Raw genomic sequence first — 13,929 nt, 5'->3', positions numbered from 1 at the left:
ATATGAAGTAAACAGAAGAAAAGTACCAAACAAACTTCATTTTTCTTTTTGTTGCCAACTTTCTAATATTGAAGTGAGAAACAATAAAAAGTAAACTGTATTAATACAGAGTAATGAAGGGACCAAGTAGTCTTTGACAACGTTACAACCCCAGAACCACCTTAAGCAAATTCTAACCGGTTCTGAAACATGAAAACAAATCATCACATCTACACACAAAAACACTTTTAAATACAATAACATCAACTAACCACTCAAATATTAGTAATTTCTCAATGCATGAACCAACACCCAATAAACCAAAAATTAAAAAGGAAAATGGTAGGTTACTAAACTCATGACCCATCAACTTTAGTAACATGTTCACTGAACAGTGTAGGGCAGTCCATAGACATTATATTTCACCATTCAATCTTGTGGTCATATATTTGGTTTATCCATAAGCTTAAATTGAAGTGAAACCCCATCAATACTTTTTCCGCCCCACACATACTTTTTCGTCAACCAAATAGATGGTGCTATTTACTTAATTTGCTCAAACCCACACTTCTCAAAAGTTCCACCAAATATACAAATGGAACTTAACCATAATAGATGTATACAAAAGGTTAACATAAATACACCAGATCAACATAAACCCATATGTGCATATGCCCATATGCATAAACAGGAACAACTTTAAATGGTAATTAAAAATTGAAAAGTGATACATGTCACAACAACAACTTAAAATGGTAATTAAAAATTTTAAAGTGATACATGTCATAATTGATTTTGCGTGCACTTTCCTCACCAACCAAACAAAATAGTGGGTTCGCCCAAAAAAAGAAAAAAAGAAAACAGATCCCAGAAAATTCAAAAAGAAAACAAAGCAAAGCAAAAAATTAGAACTATTCAACACACCCTATACAATGAAATTCTTATAAACGGCAATTCTCATTTTGATTTGTTTCCCTTTTCCTCACTTTCTCATCAACCAATCACAACCATATAAAAAACTCCTGTAAAAATTAAAAAAAAAAAAAAAAAAAAGGAAGGTCTGCAACCAAGAATTGAAGTACTAAAAGAAAGAGACGGAATTAAATGATCCATAGCCTAGAACCCCAGGACACACATGAAAAATCAGTAAAATAAATTCAAAACTGAAACTTTAGTCTCAAAGACAATAATGTAAAATTAAAAAGGAAAAAGACAAAAATGATAGTAAATTACCAATTTAGAGGCATATGTTACTCTACTCTGGCAATCGACTCTTGTCTATGATCTCAAATATTGAATTAAAATGAAAAAAATAAAAAGAGTGATGAGGAATAAACAAATTAAAATGAAACATATATCAAATAGGAAAAACATTACCAAACACATTACATAACTTAAATATGTTGAAACACATCATGAGATGAATGATTACCTAATAGTAAGCCAGACTTCATAAAATCTACTTCTTCTGTTTTATTGTTCTTTTTCTCCTGTATTTGTTTGCATTTGGCTTTGGACTGGGTTTCTTCCCTCATCTGCCTTTGCGTCTGGGCTTAATCAGTTTCGACAAAAAAAAAAAGCCAGACTTCAGAACCCTAAATTGTAACAAAAAAAAAGCTTGGGAATACGTCCAGCATTCTAATTAGTCTGTATTTAATTAAATAAGAGAATCATGGAATTAATAAATTGAAATAATATAAAAAGGAAGTTGGAGACAAAAAGAAACTTACAGGGAAAATCCAATTTTCCCTAATCGAAGGTGGAAAGAACCTTGAATCCTTTACTTTTGAGCTTCACTCAAAAATGGATGAAGGTGAAGTCTTGGTGGAGAGAATAAATTCAGGAAAGTGGAGTGGGAGTGCAATACGTTAACTTGGGGAGAAGAAATATATGTAGTTCATTTATGGTTCCCCTTTTTTAGGAGCATGTTCTCTTTTTACTTTTCTTTTTGGTTTTTCAATTTTTTAATTAGTTGATTTGTTTTACCATTGTACCCTCTATTGATAACATTTGTTAAAATTGACATTTGAATATAAGCATGGGCATTTTTTGGTATTTTGAAAATTTCACCTAATAGCCCTGTTTGCTTTATATATATAGATTAAAATAATTTTCTTATAAATTAAAAAGACTTTATTATGAATTAAAAAAAATTTCTTATAAATTAAAAGACTTTATTATGAATTAAAAGAATTTTTTTTATAAATTTTAAAACAGTCTCAATTTCCATCTAAAACTTTTTTTTTTTTTTTTAAGACTTAACCTTAATTATCTCTTAAAAATTAACATATTCACACCATTGATTTTTGGTTTTTTTGGTCAATTCACCATGGTTGATTGACATAAGGAAACTACATGTACATGTACTTGCTTCGGGGAAACTACAGTAAGGACTACATTCTAGGGTTTCTCTCTCTCTCTCTCTCTTCTTATTCGCCAACAAGGAGCGGTCGGTCTACTTCCTCGCTCCTCTTTTCGATTTTCTCTCGTTTTCCCTCTCATACTCTTTCTGCCATTCTTTCGCTCAATGCCATTTATCCTATATTTTCTCACCTCCCAAACAAATCTCTCAGCCAAGCCAATCATATTCCTGTTTTTTTTCTTCCCAAATTGCGGCCTTAAGTTTCAATGCAAGTCCCCAATTCGGACGAAACTGCCGCCGAAAACCCTAAACAACTGGAAGACGAATCAGAAGTCTCCAATTCTACTGTGGAAGACATTGACACTGCCACTGCCGACGACGATGAGCCGGTTCTCGACATTTCCGGCAAAAGCTTGGATTTTCCGATTTCGGAGAATTCTGAAGACGACGTGGGGGCTTTGTATTTGTACAAAAACGTGTTTAATTTATTGCCCAAGTCTATTGGCGGTCTCAAGCGGCTGAGGACGCTGAAGTTCTTCGGGAATGAGATTAATATGTTCTCGTCTTCGTCGCTAGTTGCGTCGGAGGACTATGGGAACTTGGTGGGGTTGGAATGCTTGCAGGTGAAGTTACCGGCAGGGTTTGGTGGGTTGCCATTGAATAAATTGAAAGGCTTGAAGGAGCTTGAGCTTTCCAAAGTGCCATCTCGGTCTTCGCTGCTGATATTGAGCGAGATTGCTGGGCTCAAGTGCCTGACCAAGCTCTCCGTTTGCCACTTCTCTATAAGGTAAGCTTATTTTCTGCTCAACGGTTGCAGTGGTTGCTGAGTAAATGTGGCAGAAAAACAAGTGAACAGTTGTTTTGGATTGTATTTTTAGTGAGATTGTACACATGCTATCAAAGTTTGTGCTTTGGAACTGTTTTGACAAGTATAAAGCTTAAATATTTATTGTTATGTGATGAGCTCACATAAACTTAAACTCCTTAATGGTTTTAGCATTGTGCGTATTGGCGGGGTTCTAAATGAGTGAAGCTTAAGCTGCTAGGATCACTCGTAACTTTGTAGTGTTTTTTTTTTTTAAATCTATGTGCCCATCTTTGCAGCTAATTATATAGGTAGGCCTGATGAAGAAGCAGGATGGCTTCATAAGTGCTTGTGTGTTTATGTCTAGATGTTGATGTTGCTTGATTTTTTGTAAGGAGATAGTCTTGATTTTGTTAATGAACTTTGTATGTCATTGATGCTCAACAGTCTGAAATTTTGTGGCGGTCTTAATATCTGCACAGTGGTGGTTATACAATTCATCTACAATACACAACTGCTAATAAACCCCCAAAAGTTAAAAAAAGAAGAGAAATTAGAAGTAATTGGATCAGACATTGAGAACTTAATATTGGGGAATTAAGATGCTGATGCACATCCTATGCTGTAATATAGTCTCTGCAATGTTTAATATATTGGGAACGTGAGATCTCTAAGAACATTTTTTTCGTTATTGATTTATTTTATTGATCTTGGCGAAAAGAAACATGAAACGTGTCAAAGGTAATTGGGGATTATTTGAGGAAATTGAATCGAAGTAAATTTGTATTATAAAATGCACATTAGAGTTTTGTTGGTGGTCTTGATTTTAGGGATCTGATAATGATAGTATTCATTATTTGTATGTGGTTAGCACTTGAGTGGAATTATTGTTATTATCTGATAAAACCGTAAATTTGGGTTAGGAATGCTTGTATATTTAGGCAATTAGGCCTCTATTTCATGATGATCATTGGTTTTTTCAGTTCCAAAATGTAGAAAAACAGTTGCCTATTTTAACTTGATGCATTTCGTGGTGTTTTTCCTGCAGATACCTTCCTCCAGAATTTGGCTGCTTAAACAATTTGGAATATCTTGATTTGTCATTCAATAAGATGAAGAGTTTGCCAGCCGAAATTAGTAATTTAAATGCCTTGATCTCATTGAAAGTTGCTAATAATAAATTAGTAGAACTACCTTCAGCTTTGTCCTCTTTGCAAAGGTTGGAGAACTTGGACCTGTCAAATAACAGGTTGATGTCATTGGGGTCTCTTGAACTTGGCTTGATGCATAACCTCCAGAATTTGAACCTTCAGGTACTTACCTACAACCAAGAACTCAGAGTATTATAGTTAAGTATTCCTTTTCAGGTTTTACATTCTTTTTTAATTTACATTAATGACATTCTATAGTTTAATTCCTTGGATTGAGGTATTCTTTTATTGCATAGATTATTCTTCTTAACTTGTAGAAAATAAAAATAAAAATCACATTCTCTTGCTGCTCTCTTCAAGGTGCCCTCGTTCTTAATTTTTCTTTGTGCCCTGCCACCTAAACCCTTTATAAATGAGTACAGGAACAATCTCTGGTCAAATCATAGGTTATCATGTTTCTTGTGACCATGCTGCGCATACATTTTTAATTCATGTTGATTCTATTTTTCTCTCTCTGACACACACACAAACACACGTTCTTAGCTTGGTTTATTTTCATCTCAGCTATTGTATGTTTTCTGACACGCATTCAGTGTCATTGATTATTATTAGATTATTAATATTTATTGATGAGCTCTTGTGGTTTGCTTGTGGAAGAGAGTGGTGATGACATCCAGCTGTTCATTCATTAAGTTTTCAGTTTACTTTTTTATTGTTGTTATGTGGTATGTATATTCTACGTTTCTTTTAGAATCATCATTATTTAGTTGATCTTTTAAATTGAAATCTGATCTGAAAACCTAGCATGGTTTGTTTCATGATTCTTCTGATTCTTCTTTATGGTTCAGTACAACAAGCTTCTCAATTACTGTCAAATACCTTCATGGATATGCTGCAACTTGGAAGGAAATAGGAAAGACACGTCCAATGAGGATTCAAGCAGTTCCTCAATGGATATGTATGATACTGCCATTCAGGAGAATGATGAAATTCTTTCTCACATAGGTAAGGGTGTAGAATCACATTGTTACTCTTTTGGGCTAATTACAAATAAATCAATAAACTTTTCAAGATTACATATTAATCAATGCACTTTTTCATAATTACGTTTTAGTCACTATTGACCAAAATGAAAAAAGAAAAATTACAATAGATCAATAAACATACATTACTATGCAAATTTAGATTTGTATTAGGTTTGTGTTTGACGGCTACGCATCAAAATGGCTTAGGGTTTAGCTCCCGGGTTGCCCAAAACCCGAGACCTAAACCCTAAGCCATAATCTCTATAACCCTAATTTTAAACTCTAAACCCCATTTATATACCCAAAACCCCATTTCTAAACCCTAAACCTTATTTATATACCCTAAACTAAATCAAGGGCAACATTGTAATTTTACTCCCATCAGTAAAAAAAAACGGAATGGGAAAATTAGTATTTTCCAACGCATCAAAGACATGATGACATTAGCAAGTGGATTGGCATAGTGACTAAAGTGAGATAAAATTTCAAAACCCATTGACCTTTATGGGAAAAGAAAATCTACATTGACCATTATGTAATATTGAAATGTTTTATTGATTTAAATGTAATTTGCTATACTCTTTTTAGTCTTTAGTTCTAGTTAATCAGCTCTCTCTCTCTCTCTCTCTCTCTCTCTCTCTCTCTCTCTCTCTCTTGTGGTGATTCTTCTCATAATTGGGAACTAATTTTATGTTGTTATTGTTATGACAGGCTTTCATCATAGCTCATCAAGTTTAATTAATGGACCTTCATCGAACAGTAGGTGTTCTACAATTCGGAGGCCAGGTAAGCAGTGGAAGCGAATGTATAATTTGCAGCAGATAGCTCGTCAAGAATGCTTAAACAACAGCAGGAAGTGGAAAGGTCAAGATTGTTATAAGCTGTTATGCATGAAGGAAGATGGAGAATGCAAACCTAGCAACATAGATTTTCTTTCTAAATCTTGTCCTGAAGTTGCATCAGACATTATTGATGATAAAGATTTACTTTCTGGAGAACGTGAAGTTGAAAATGCTTCTGAAAATGTTGCATATTGTGACATGGGTTCAAAGAAGGAGTCTTATGTAGAAAATTGTTCATCTGTCGGTCTTGACTCTGCTGCAGTAGATAAAGGTGGTGAACAAGATTGTTGTGAGTGTGATGCATTGTTAGCCACCAATCAAGAGGTTGTTGGTGAGCAAGATGAAGTCTCATCTTCAGAAATATCAAAAAGTACTTCCAATCCCAAGAGGCACTATGATGAAATTCTATCTCCTCACGGAGGTAAGCCTGTGGGATTTCATTGTTACTCTTTTTATTCTTTAGTTGTAGGTGATCAGTTCTCTCTCTCTCTCTGATCATGATTTGTCTCATACATTTGGAACCATTTTTTATTTTGTTATTATTGTGACAGGCTTTCATCATAGCTCATCAGGTGTATTGTGCATGCAAAGGTATAATTTGCAGCAGAGAGCTCGTCTAGAACGCTTAAACAACAGCAGGAAGTGGAAAGGTCGGGATTGTTCTGAGCTGCTCATGAAGGAAGATGGAGAATGCAAACCCGACAACATAGATGTTCTTTCTTCTGAATCTGGTCCTGACGATGAAGGCTTATCTCCAGAAATACCAAAAAGGTCTTCCAAGCGCAAGAGGGATAACTCTGATGTGGATGTTGATAAATCTGATGTAGATGTGGCTGTTGATAACTCTGATGTAGATGTGGCTGTTGATAAGTCTGATGTAGATGTGGATGTTGATAACTCTAATGTGGATGTTGATGAATCGAAACCGTGCAAGTGTCCAAAATCTGATGATAGTTCATACCTATCTCACAAGTATAGTAATATTTCATTCTGCAATAATGAAGACCGTCTTCCAGATGGCTTTTATGATGCAGGACGTAACAGGCCCTTCATGCCACTAGAGAGTTATGAACAAAATTTCCATCTTGACTCGCGCGAAGTTATTCTTGTGGACAGGTTATTTTCTGCATGTATTTTATGTCGACTCAGATATTTGCAGCCCCCCTTTTGGGTTACTGATGCTAGTTTAGTATAATGGTTGTCAACTCTAAATGACTGTATTGTTTATTTTACCTTCAGGGGAAGGGATGAAGAGTTGGATGCAATTTCATGCTCTGCCCAAGCATTGGTGTCTCATTTGAAGCAGTTAAATGGTTTAAGTAGAGATGGAGATTGGAACGATGAGCTACAGATTGCATCATTGCTTGCTCTTGTTGTATCAGATCATTTTGGAGGGACTGATAGGAGTGCGCTTGTTGTAAGGGCACGAAAAGCTGTTTCTGGTTCAAACTACAGGAAGCCTTTTATATGCACCTGCTCAACTGGAAACAGTGACTGTATTAGTTTGTCTACCAAACCAGTTGTGGAGACCGTTGAAGATACTATTCTTTCTGATCTCTGTGAGAAATCTCTCCGTTCTATTAAAGCAAGACGAAATTCCATCATAGTTCCTATAGGGACCTTGCAGTTTGGTGTCTGTAGACATAGAGCACTGCTATTTAAGGTAATTCTTGTACCAAATTATTCCCCATAGAGCACTGTATTTGTAATGATGTCTTTTATTTGCCTTGATCTTTATTTTGGTTTTGTAATCTCATAAAACTTAATTGCTATAGTATCTATGTGATCGGGTAGAGCCGAGAGTACATTGTGAGCTTCTCAGAGGTTACCTGGATTTCATGCCACATGCCTGGAATATTGTATCAATCAAGAGAGGTGACTCACCGATTCGAATGGTAGTCGATGCATGTCGTCCGCATGATATAAGAGAGGAGACAGATCCTGAATATTATTGCAGGTCAGTTTCTTATGTATATATGAATGCTCTTGGTAATCTCTTGACTGCTGAAGATGCAGTGCATCTTGTGAAATGTTTGTGGAGCTTATTCATGTTATGTGTCACTATATTAAATTGCAATACTGAATTTGATCTTGGTTTGGGTTAGGATGATGCTCTTGGTAAACCCTGAAGAGTGCTGATCTTTGTGCATGATGTTCTTTCTCCAAACTTTTATATTGTACTTACCCTTTTTCTGCTGTTTCATGATTTGTGTAAAATCACTACTGGCTGATTATCAACTTGTCCACATTCAGAATCTGGTCTTCTTTGAGCACAGATCATTGTTTTACTATGTTGCATGCCGATCAATTCTGCTTCAGTTCAAAATATGTAGAAATGTCAACCATAGTGTTTTGGAGTTCTGCGGTATTCTTTATTTCATTCATGACTGTATCTTGTGCTATGTATGCCCTGTCTAGAACCTCCTCCCTTTTTCATTTTCTAGTTTATATTTTGTTTCTTATTGTGGCTTTTGAACTGATGTATACACTTCAGTCCCAAAAAAATGAAAAGACTGTTGTACACAGTTTGCCTACGCGGGTGTTAAATCCTTGGTGCTTTTTTTCAAGTGCAACTTTTCATTTCCTGCCAAAAAGATGGCATTTCATGTTCCTGTCATAAAAAATTATTTATTGCTGAATTTGTGTGTGCATTTATCCATTTTTTCTGATGGTAGGTATATTCCTCTCAGTCGGATCAAAGATTCTCTTTCAACTGCAAGTAGCCCTGCTCCTACTGGTTCCTTTCCTTCTTTGTCCTCATGTGATGAAATTCTTAAAAAATCTTCTTGCTCTATCATTGTGTGCAAATATGGATCAGTTGAGGCAGCAGCAAAGGTATGTTTCATGAAGTCTAATCAGGCTTATGTTGAGACAAGCGGGAAATTTTTTGAGCTATTTTCTTGCCTCATGTTGTTGGTAATGCTGGCAATTGTTTAATGGATTGTGTAATAGTTCCGAGCACACACCATTATGTAACTTAATATGGCACAAACCACTATTTTGGGCCCACCCTATAATGTAGTTTCTTGATGTGAACGGTCTATTATTTGAGTCCCCTTTGAAGATCATCCATGCTAAAAAATAGCTCAAGTGGAAATCGATTAACCATTTGATTATCATCATGATAAATTCAGTTTTTATTGAAAGCACTGTGATCATTATTTATTTGATATACTTGGATAACTAGTTGATTTCCTATTTAACTGATTTTTATATTGATGATCTTTGAAGCAACAAAAGCAATGACCCTTATTTTTCTCCTTATCCCCAAATATGGGCAGCAAAAGTTCCTCCTAAAGTTCGAGTTTTTGTTTGGTTGGTGGCTATTGGGAGGGTAAACACTTGTGATCTTGTTCAAAGGAGGAGGCCTTTTAGCTGTTTTTCACCTCAATGGTGCATTCTATGTAAAGCGGGGGAGGAGAGTGTGGACCATGTTTTCCTTCATTGCTCTTACTCTTTACAATTGTGGTGGAAGTTGTTTAGGGAGGTTGGCGCTTCATGGGTAATACTACAAAACTGTTCTGAGCTTTTGAGTACCTGCTTTCAAGCCTTAGGGAAGGGGAAAAAAGCAAAAACCCTATGGAGATGCTTGGTGCTGGCTGTTTTTTGGGTTTTATGGATGGAGCGCAATAGAAGAATTTTCGATGATTATAAGGGGGTTGAAGTGGAAGTTCTTTGGGAGCGAGCGAAATTTTGGGCTGCTTTATGGGCATCAGTTACGGCTGATTTTTGGGCACACTCCATATCCTCTATTATGCTGAACGTGTTAGCTGTTGTGCAGTGAGACTAGTTCTGGGGCGATGTCTTGGGTTTTTCTTATCTAAGATCAGTTTTGTTTTTTACTTTTATTCTTGTTATAAGTTTGTGGATTCCTGATCCACTCTGTGTTTTTTATTTTACTTTGTATTTTTAATAAAAGTTCTCGTTTCTTCTCAAAAAAAAATATTGATGATCTTTGAATGGGGACCTAAAAATAGATTGTTCAGATCATGAAACCACAGTGTGGGTTGGGCCCAAAAGAGTGGTTTGTGCACTATTAAGTTACATGGTGGTGTGTGTTTGATAATTTCTATTTACATTAATTATCTCTTCTAAGATTTTAATTTTTTGTGTGTTTAGTAGTTTCTGATTAAGTTTTTTGTTTAATCATGTCTGAAATGTTGGTCATGATTTTTATCATATTCCTTTATTCATCTGATTTTTGAATATTAACCAATTGTTGTGCTGGTGGATGCTGCAGAGACGTACTAACAAAGTATATGGGACTTCAATGGATGATATTAGGACCTTTGAGTACAATAGCTTAGGGGAAGTAAGAATTTTAGGTGCTTTGAAACACCCCTGCATAGTAGAAATGTATGGACATCAGATATCATCCGAGTGGGTTCCTTCTGCGGGTGGCAGTCCGGAGCATCGTATATTGCAATCAGCAATTTGGATGGAGTACATAAAGGGGGGTTCCTTAAAGGTGAGTTTACTGTAGCTTCTTAAAGCTTTCTTATGCTTGGTGTTCATTTCGCTTTTCTTTAAAGATTTTCATCTTCATCATGTGACAGAGTTATATAGGAAAGCTTTCAAAAGCTGGTGAGAAGCATGTCCCGGTGGAGTTAGCTTTGAGCATTGCTAAAGATGTTGCATGTGCCCTGGTGGAGCTGCACTCAAAGCACATTATTCATCGTGACATAAAAAGTGAAAACATTTTGATTGATTTGGATAGGAAGAGAGCTGATGGAACACCTGTTGTGAAGCTCTGTGATTTTGATAAAGCTGTGCCTCTTCGGTCCTACTTGCATACATGCTGTATCGCTCATATAGGAATACCTCCTGCTAATGTTTGTGTTGGAACACCTCGCTGGATGGCTCCAGAGGTTCTCCGGGCAATGCATGAGCGAAACTTTTATGGACTGGTAAGTTTTTCCTCCAGTCAGTTTGTTGTCTCAATTAGTGATTTATCATCTCTGCTCTATATCTTCTTCCTTCAATTTGGTGATGCACAATTTGTATACAGAATGTTGTCATCTGCATACATACGTTCATTCCCTATGATCTTTAAGTTGTAAGTAAGTTTGCAATTTTCTGAAATTGGTTAAGATGTGCTCTGGGTATTACAAGCCAGATGTTTTGTCCCTGAGGGTTCAAACTTCAATATTATAGCTCTCTTCGTTTTTCCTAAGTTGCTGCTGCTTTTTTCTTTTCTTTTTTTTCCCACTTTTAAGTTTCTTTCTTTTCTGGTTACAGGAAGTTGACATCTGGTCATTTGGATGCCTGCTTTTGGAACTCTTGACTTTGCAAATTCCTTATTTGGGAATATCTGAATTGGAGATTCATGACAATCTTAAGGTATAGCTCTCTCTCTCTCTCTCGTGAAGAATTTTGTATGGGTGGTTGTCGAATGTGAAATTTGTCTAGATATTATAGTGATTCTGAGAGGTCCATACTTTTAAGTGATTTGAATATGTATATATTGTGTACCTGGAAGACGTCACTAATTGTCAAAATTTATGTGGGAATCATCCAGTTAGTGAAGGGAGAAGAGTGAATTTGTTACTTTTATATGATATTGCTGCCTTATTCCATTTCTCCCTTAGTTGGCTTGGCATTGGGATCCTTGGGTTTCTCCAGCAGACCCTTGTTTGGGGGTTTTAGAGTACTCTTTCCCTGAATGACAGTGGATAGGTTGTGTAAAAGCTAATTGTCTTAGGTTTGAATATGTTACCTCTGGAGTAATCTGCTTATTGCTTATACAGATGGGAAAACGGCCAAAGCTGACAGATGAATTGGAGGCGTTTAGTTCAAAAAACGAGCCTGCAATGGCTCAATCTGGTGCCAAGCTTGAGGGAACGGAGGCCGACTTGGACACACTGAGATTTCTTGTCGATTTGTTCTGCCAATGTACCGAGGAGAATCCACAGGATCGTCCAACAGCTGACAACCTCTATGAATTGTTAGTGGAATACAGCAGCAATCTTACAAATTCCTAAGTTAGAAATAATAGGTTGAATTTAATAATTTATTCGGAGCCCCAAATTTGTAGCCTCATTGATGTATTTTTATATTCAATTTATTTCTTTTGGGCCGAAATGTTTGGGTTTGCCCAGGAATATCATTGTAGTTGCGTTGATAGGTTAGGCAGCTATGTTGTATTGTCCTCTGTATGAGTAATATGTCCAGGCAATTAGGTATAGAAATATTCTCTGTAATCCGTTTGATATTTGTAATTTTTGTAGGTAGTTGTCCCTGGGATTAGGATATGTAACGCTAAATCCCTGCTTTATTTTCAGACTCTAAGTGGACCATTTAAATAATAAAAACTTCCCAAACTTTTTAATTTTGCAGATTTGGAGTTTTGCTTTGTCATGTTTTTGGATACATGGATATTTACCTTATCTATAGCCATTCAAATTTCAAATTGGTTGTGTATTTAGGGGTCAACTATGGATATATGGGTATTGGATTCGTGTTTCCAATTGGATTTTTATTCTTTGTTTTTTCCATATATAACAAGAAGGCTCTTCACACCTGCTTCCATGCATGTCAATTGGTTTTCATTATTTGGTTTTCTTTATGAATATTGCTGGGTTTCCAAAATTTATAGGGCAATTTTATAAAATAATCTAATTTAATAGCTTGCAGAGAGTCCTTTTCATATCTCTTTTGCTATTTTCGGATCAAAATACCCTATGTATAATTTTTGTCGACCGGTTTGTTGATCTTGTTTAGCCCTTAAAATCATCGAGAGGTCCAGGGTTACCACAAGTGCGTCGTTGAGCAATCCAGGCCACCCACCACAGTGACACATACGAGGGACCCACGGCTTATGAAACCCCGAAGAAGAGAACCCTAAATCTTGGTTTTCGGTCACATTGGATTTTCGGAACCCTCTGGGCCATGAATCGATGTTTGGTGTTGATTCGATTTCATATTCCCGTTTTCCCACTTTTTGCATCAATGTTTGAACTATTGAACTGTTACAACAATGGGGTTTTGGGTGAGTTGCAGATGTGAGGAATCCTAAACCCCATTGGTAATTTGGTATTGAGATTGGGAGTCTGATTCCATCGTGCTACAACAAACTTGGATGAGTTGGTGACAACCATATATATGTTATGTGCTGTAGCAAAGTATATTATGCGTTGCAGCTCATTTTAGAAGTCGTGCATGTGTATTTTGCTGAATTGAGGTTTAAGCATGGTTAAACTCGTATACTAGTGACGTATGAATTGAACAACAAATGCCCGCCATATTATGCAAAGATCACGTGTCGGTCAAAACTCGATAATTGCATAAAGAAGATAAAGCAGAAGCTAAATCCTGGGCATCTGGAAAGATTCAAACACAGTTGTTTTGGACACTTTCTAGACTTGGAGCGTAAATTTAAATTTAATGTGTTCAAGTTTGGTGAGAAGGAGTTTGCTCTCTGCTTTTTCAAAACACCCGCAATCAATTTCAATTCACATGGGTTGGTAATGGACAACAAGATAAGGCTTAAGGGACATTATTTTAATGGTAGACCATAGGTTAGCCACAAGGACAGAGATTATGTTTAAGTCATGTCATAATGTCCAAGACCCGATTGTCTTGCGCAGCTGTACTTTAGCCGTATTGTTGTGACTTTCAAAATAATCACTTTGAGCATAGTGAAATAAAACAGTTAAGTGTTTGATCAATTTTGTTCTTAAAAGTGTTGTGACTTGTGAGTATAAAAATGTGTAGTAGTGTTTGGTAAATTTCAAAGTTGAAGTGGCTGTGATTGTGTATACTGACT

At 36.1% G+C, this 13,929-nt stretch overlaps 1 protein-coding gene across 2 annotated transcripts; it reads left to right on the top strand.

The window, feature by feature from the left end:
* Nucleotides 1–2,367: 2,367 nt before the first annotated feature.
* LOC147294005 (Leucine-rich repeat protein kinase family protein) lies at nt 2,368–12,499 on the top strand. 2 transcript variants are annotated; one of them, XM_086232199.1, is made up of 12 exons: nt 2,368–3,128; nt 4,195–4,459; nt 5,146–5,302; nt 6,034–6,585; nt 6,737–7,280; nt 7,404–7,827; nt 7,940–8,121; nt 8,840–8,999; nt 10,405–10,632; nt 10,721–11,071; nt 11,403–11,504; nt 11,912–12,499. In XM_086232199.1, exons 1-12 carry the CDS (start codon nt 2,608–2,610, stop codon nt 12,143–12,145), a joined length of 3,720 nt encoding a protein of 1,239 aa, XP_086088325.1. In that variant the 5' UTR covers nt 2,368–2,607; the 3' UTR covers nt 12,146–12,499. The 2 variants fall into 2 exon arrangements, with proteins under 2 accessions (XP_086088325.1, XP_086088324.1); XM_086232198.1 differs by having other exon boundaries at nt 6,716–7,280.
* The last annotated feature ends 1,430 nt before the right edge of the window (nt 12,500–13,929 follow it).

The sequence above is a fragment of the Dryas octopetala genome, chromosome 2 (genome assembly GCF_963921425.1).
Source record: "Dryas octopetala chromosome 2, drDryOcto1.1, whole genome shotgun sequence".
NCBI lineage: Eukaryota > Viridiplantae > Streptophyta > Magnoliopsida > Rosales > Rosaceae > Dryas > Dryas octopetala.
Note: the sequence above shows the minus strand (reverse complement) of the source record. Positions and strands in the feature narration are given on the sequence as shown.

What these genes read in the sequence shown, in the direction of transcription:
- LOC147294005 (XM_086232198.1), top strand. Translation starts at nt 2,608, where the DNA reads ATGCAAGTCCCCAATTCGGACGAAACTGCCGCCGAAAACCCTAAACAA. An exon ending in TAAAGGGGGGTTCCTTAAAG is followed by an intron (nt 10,633 to 10,720) that starts GTGAGTTTACTG and finishes ATCATGTGACAG; the next exon opens with AGTTATATAGGAAAGCTTTC. An exon ending in AGATTCATGACAATCTTAAG is followed by an intron (nt 11,505 to 11,911) that starts GTATAGCTCTCT and finishes TTGCTTATACAG; the next exon opens with ATGGGAAAACGGCCAAAGCT.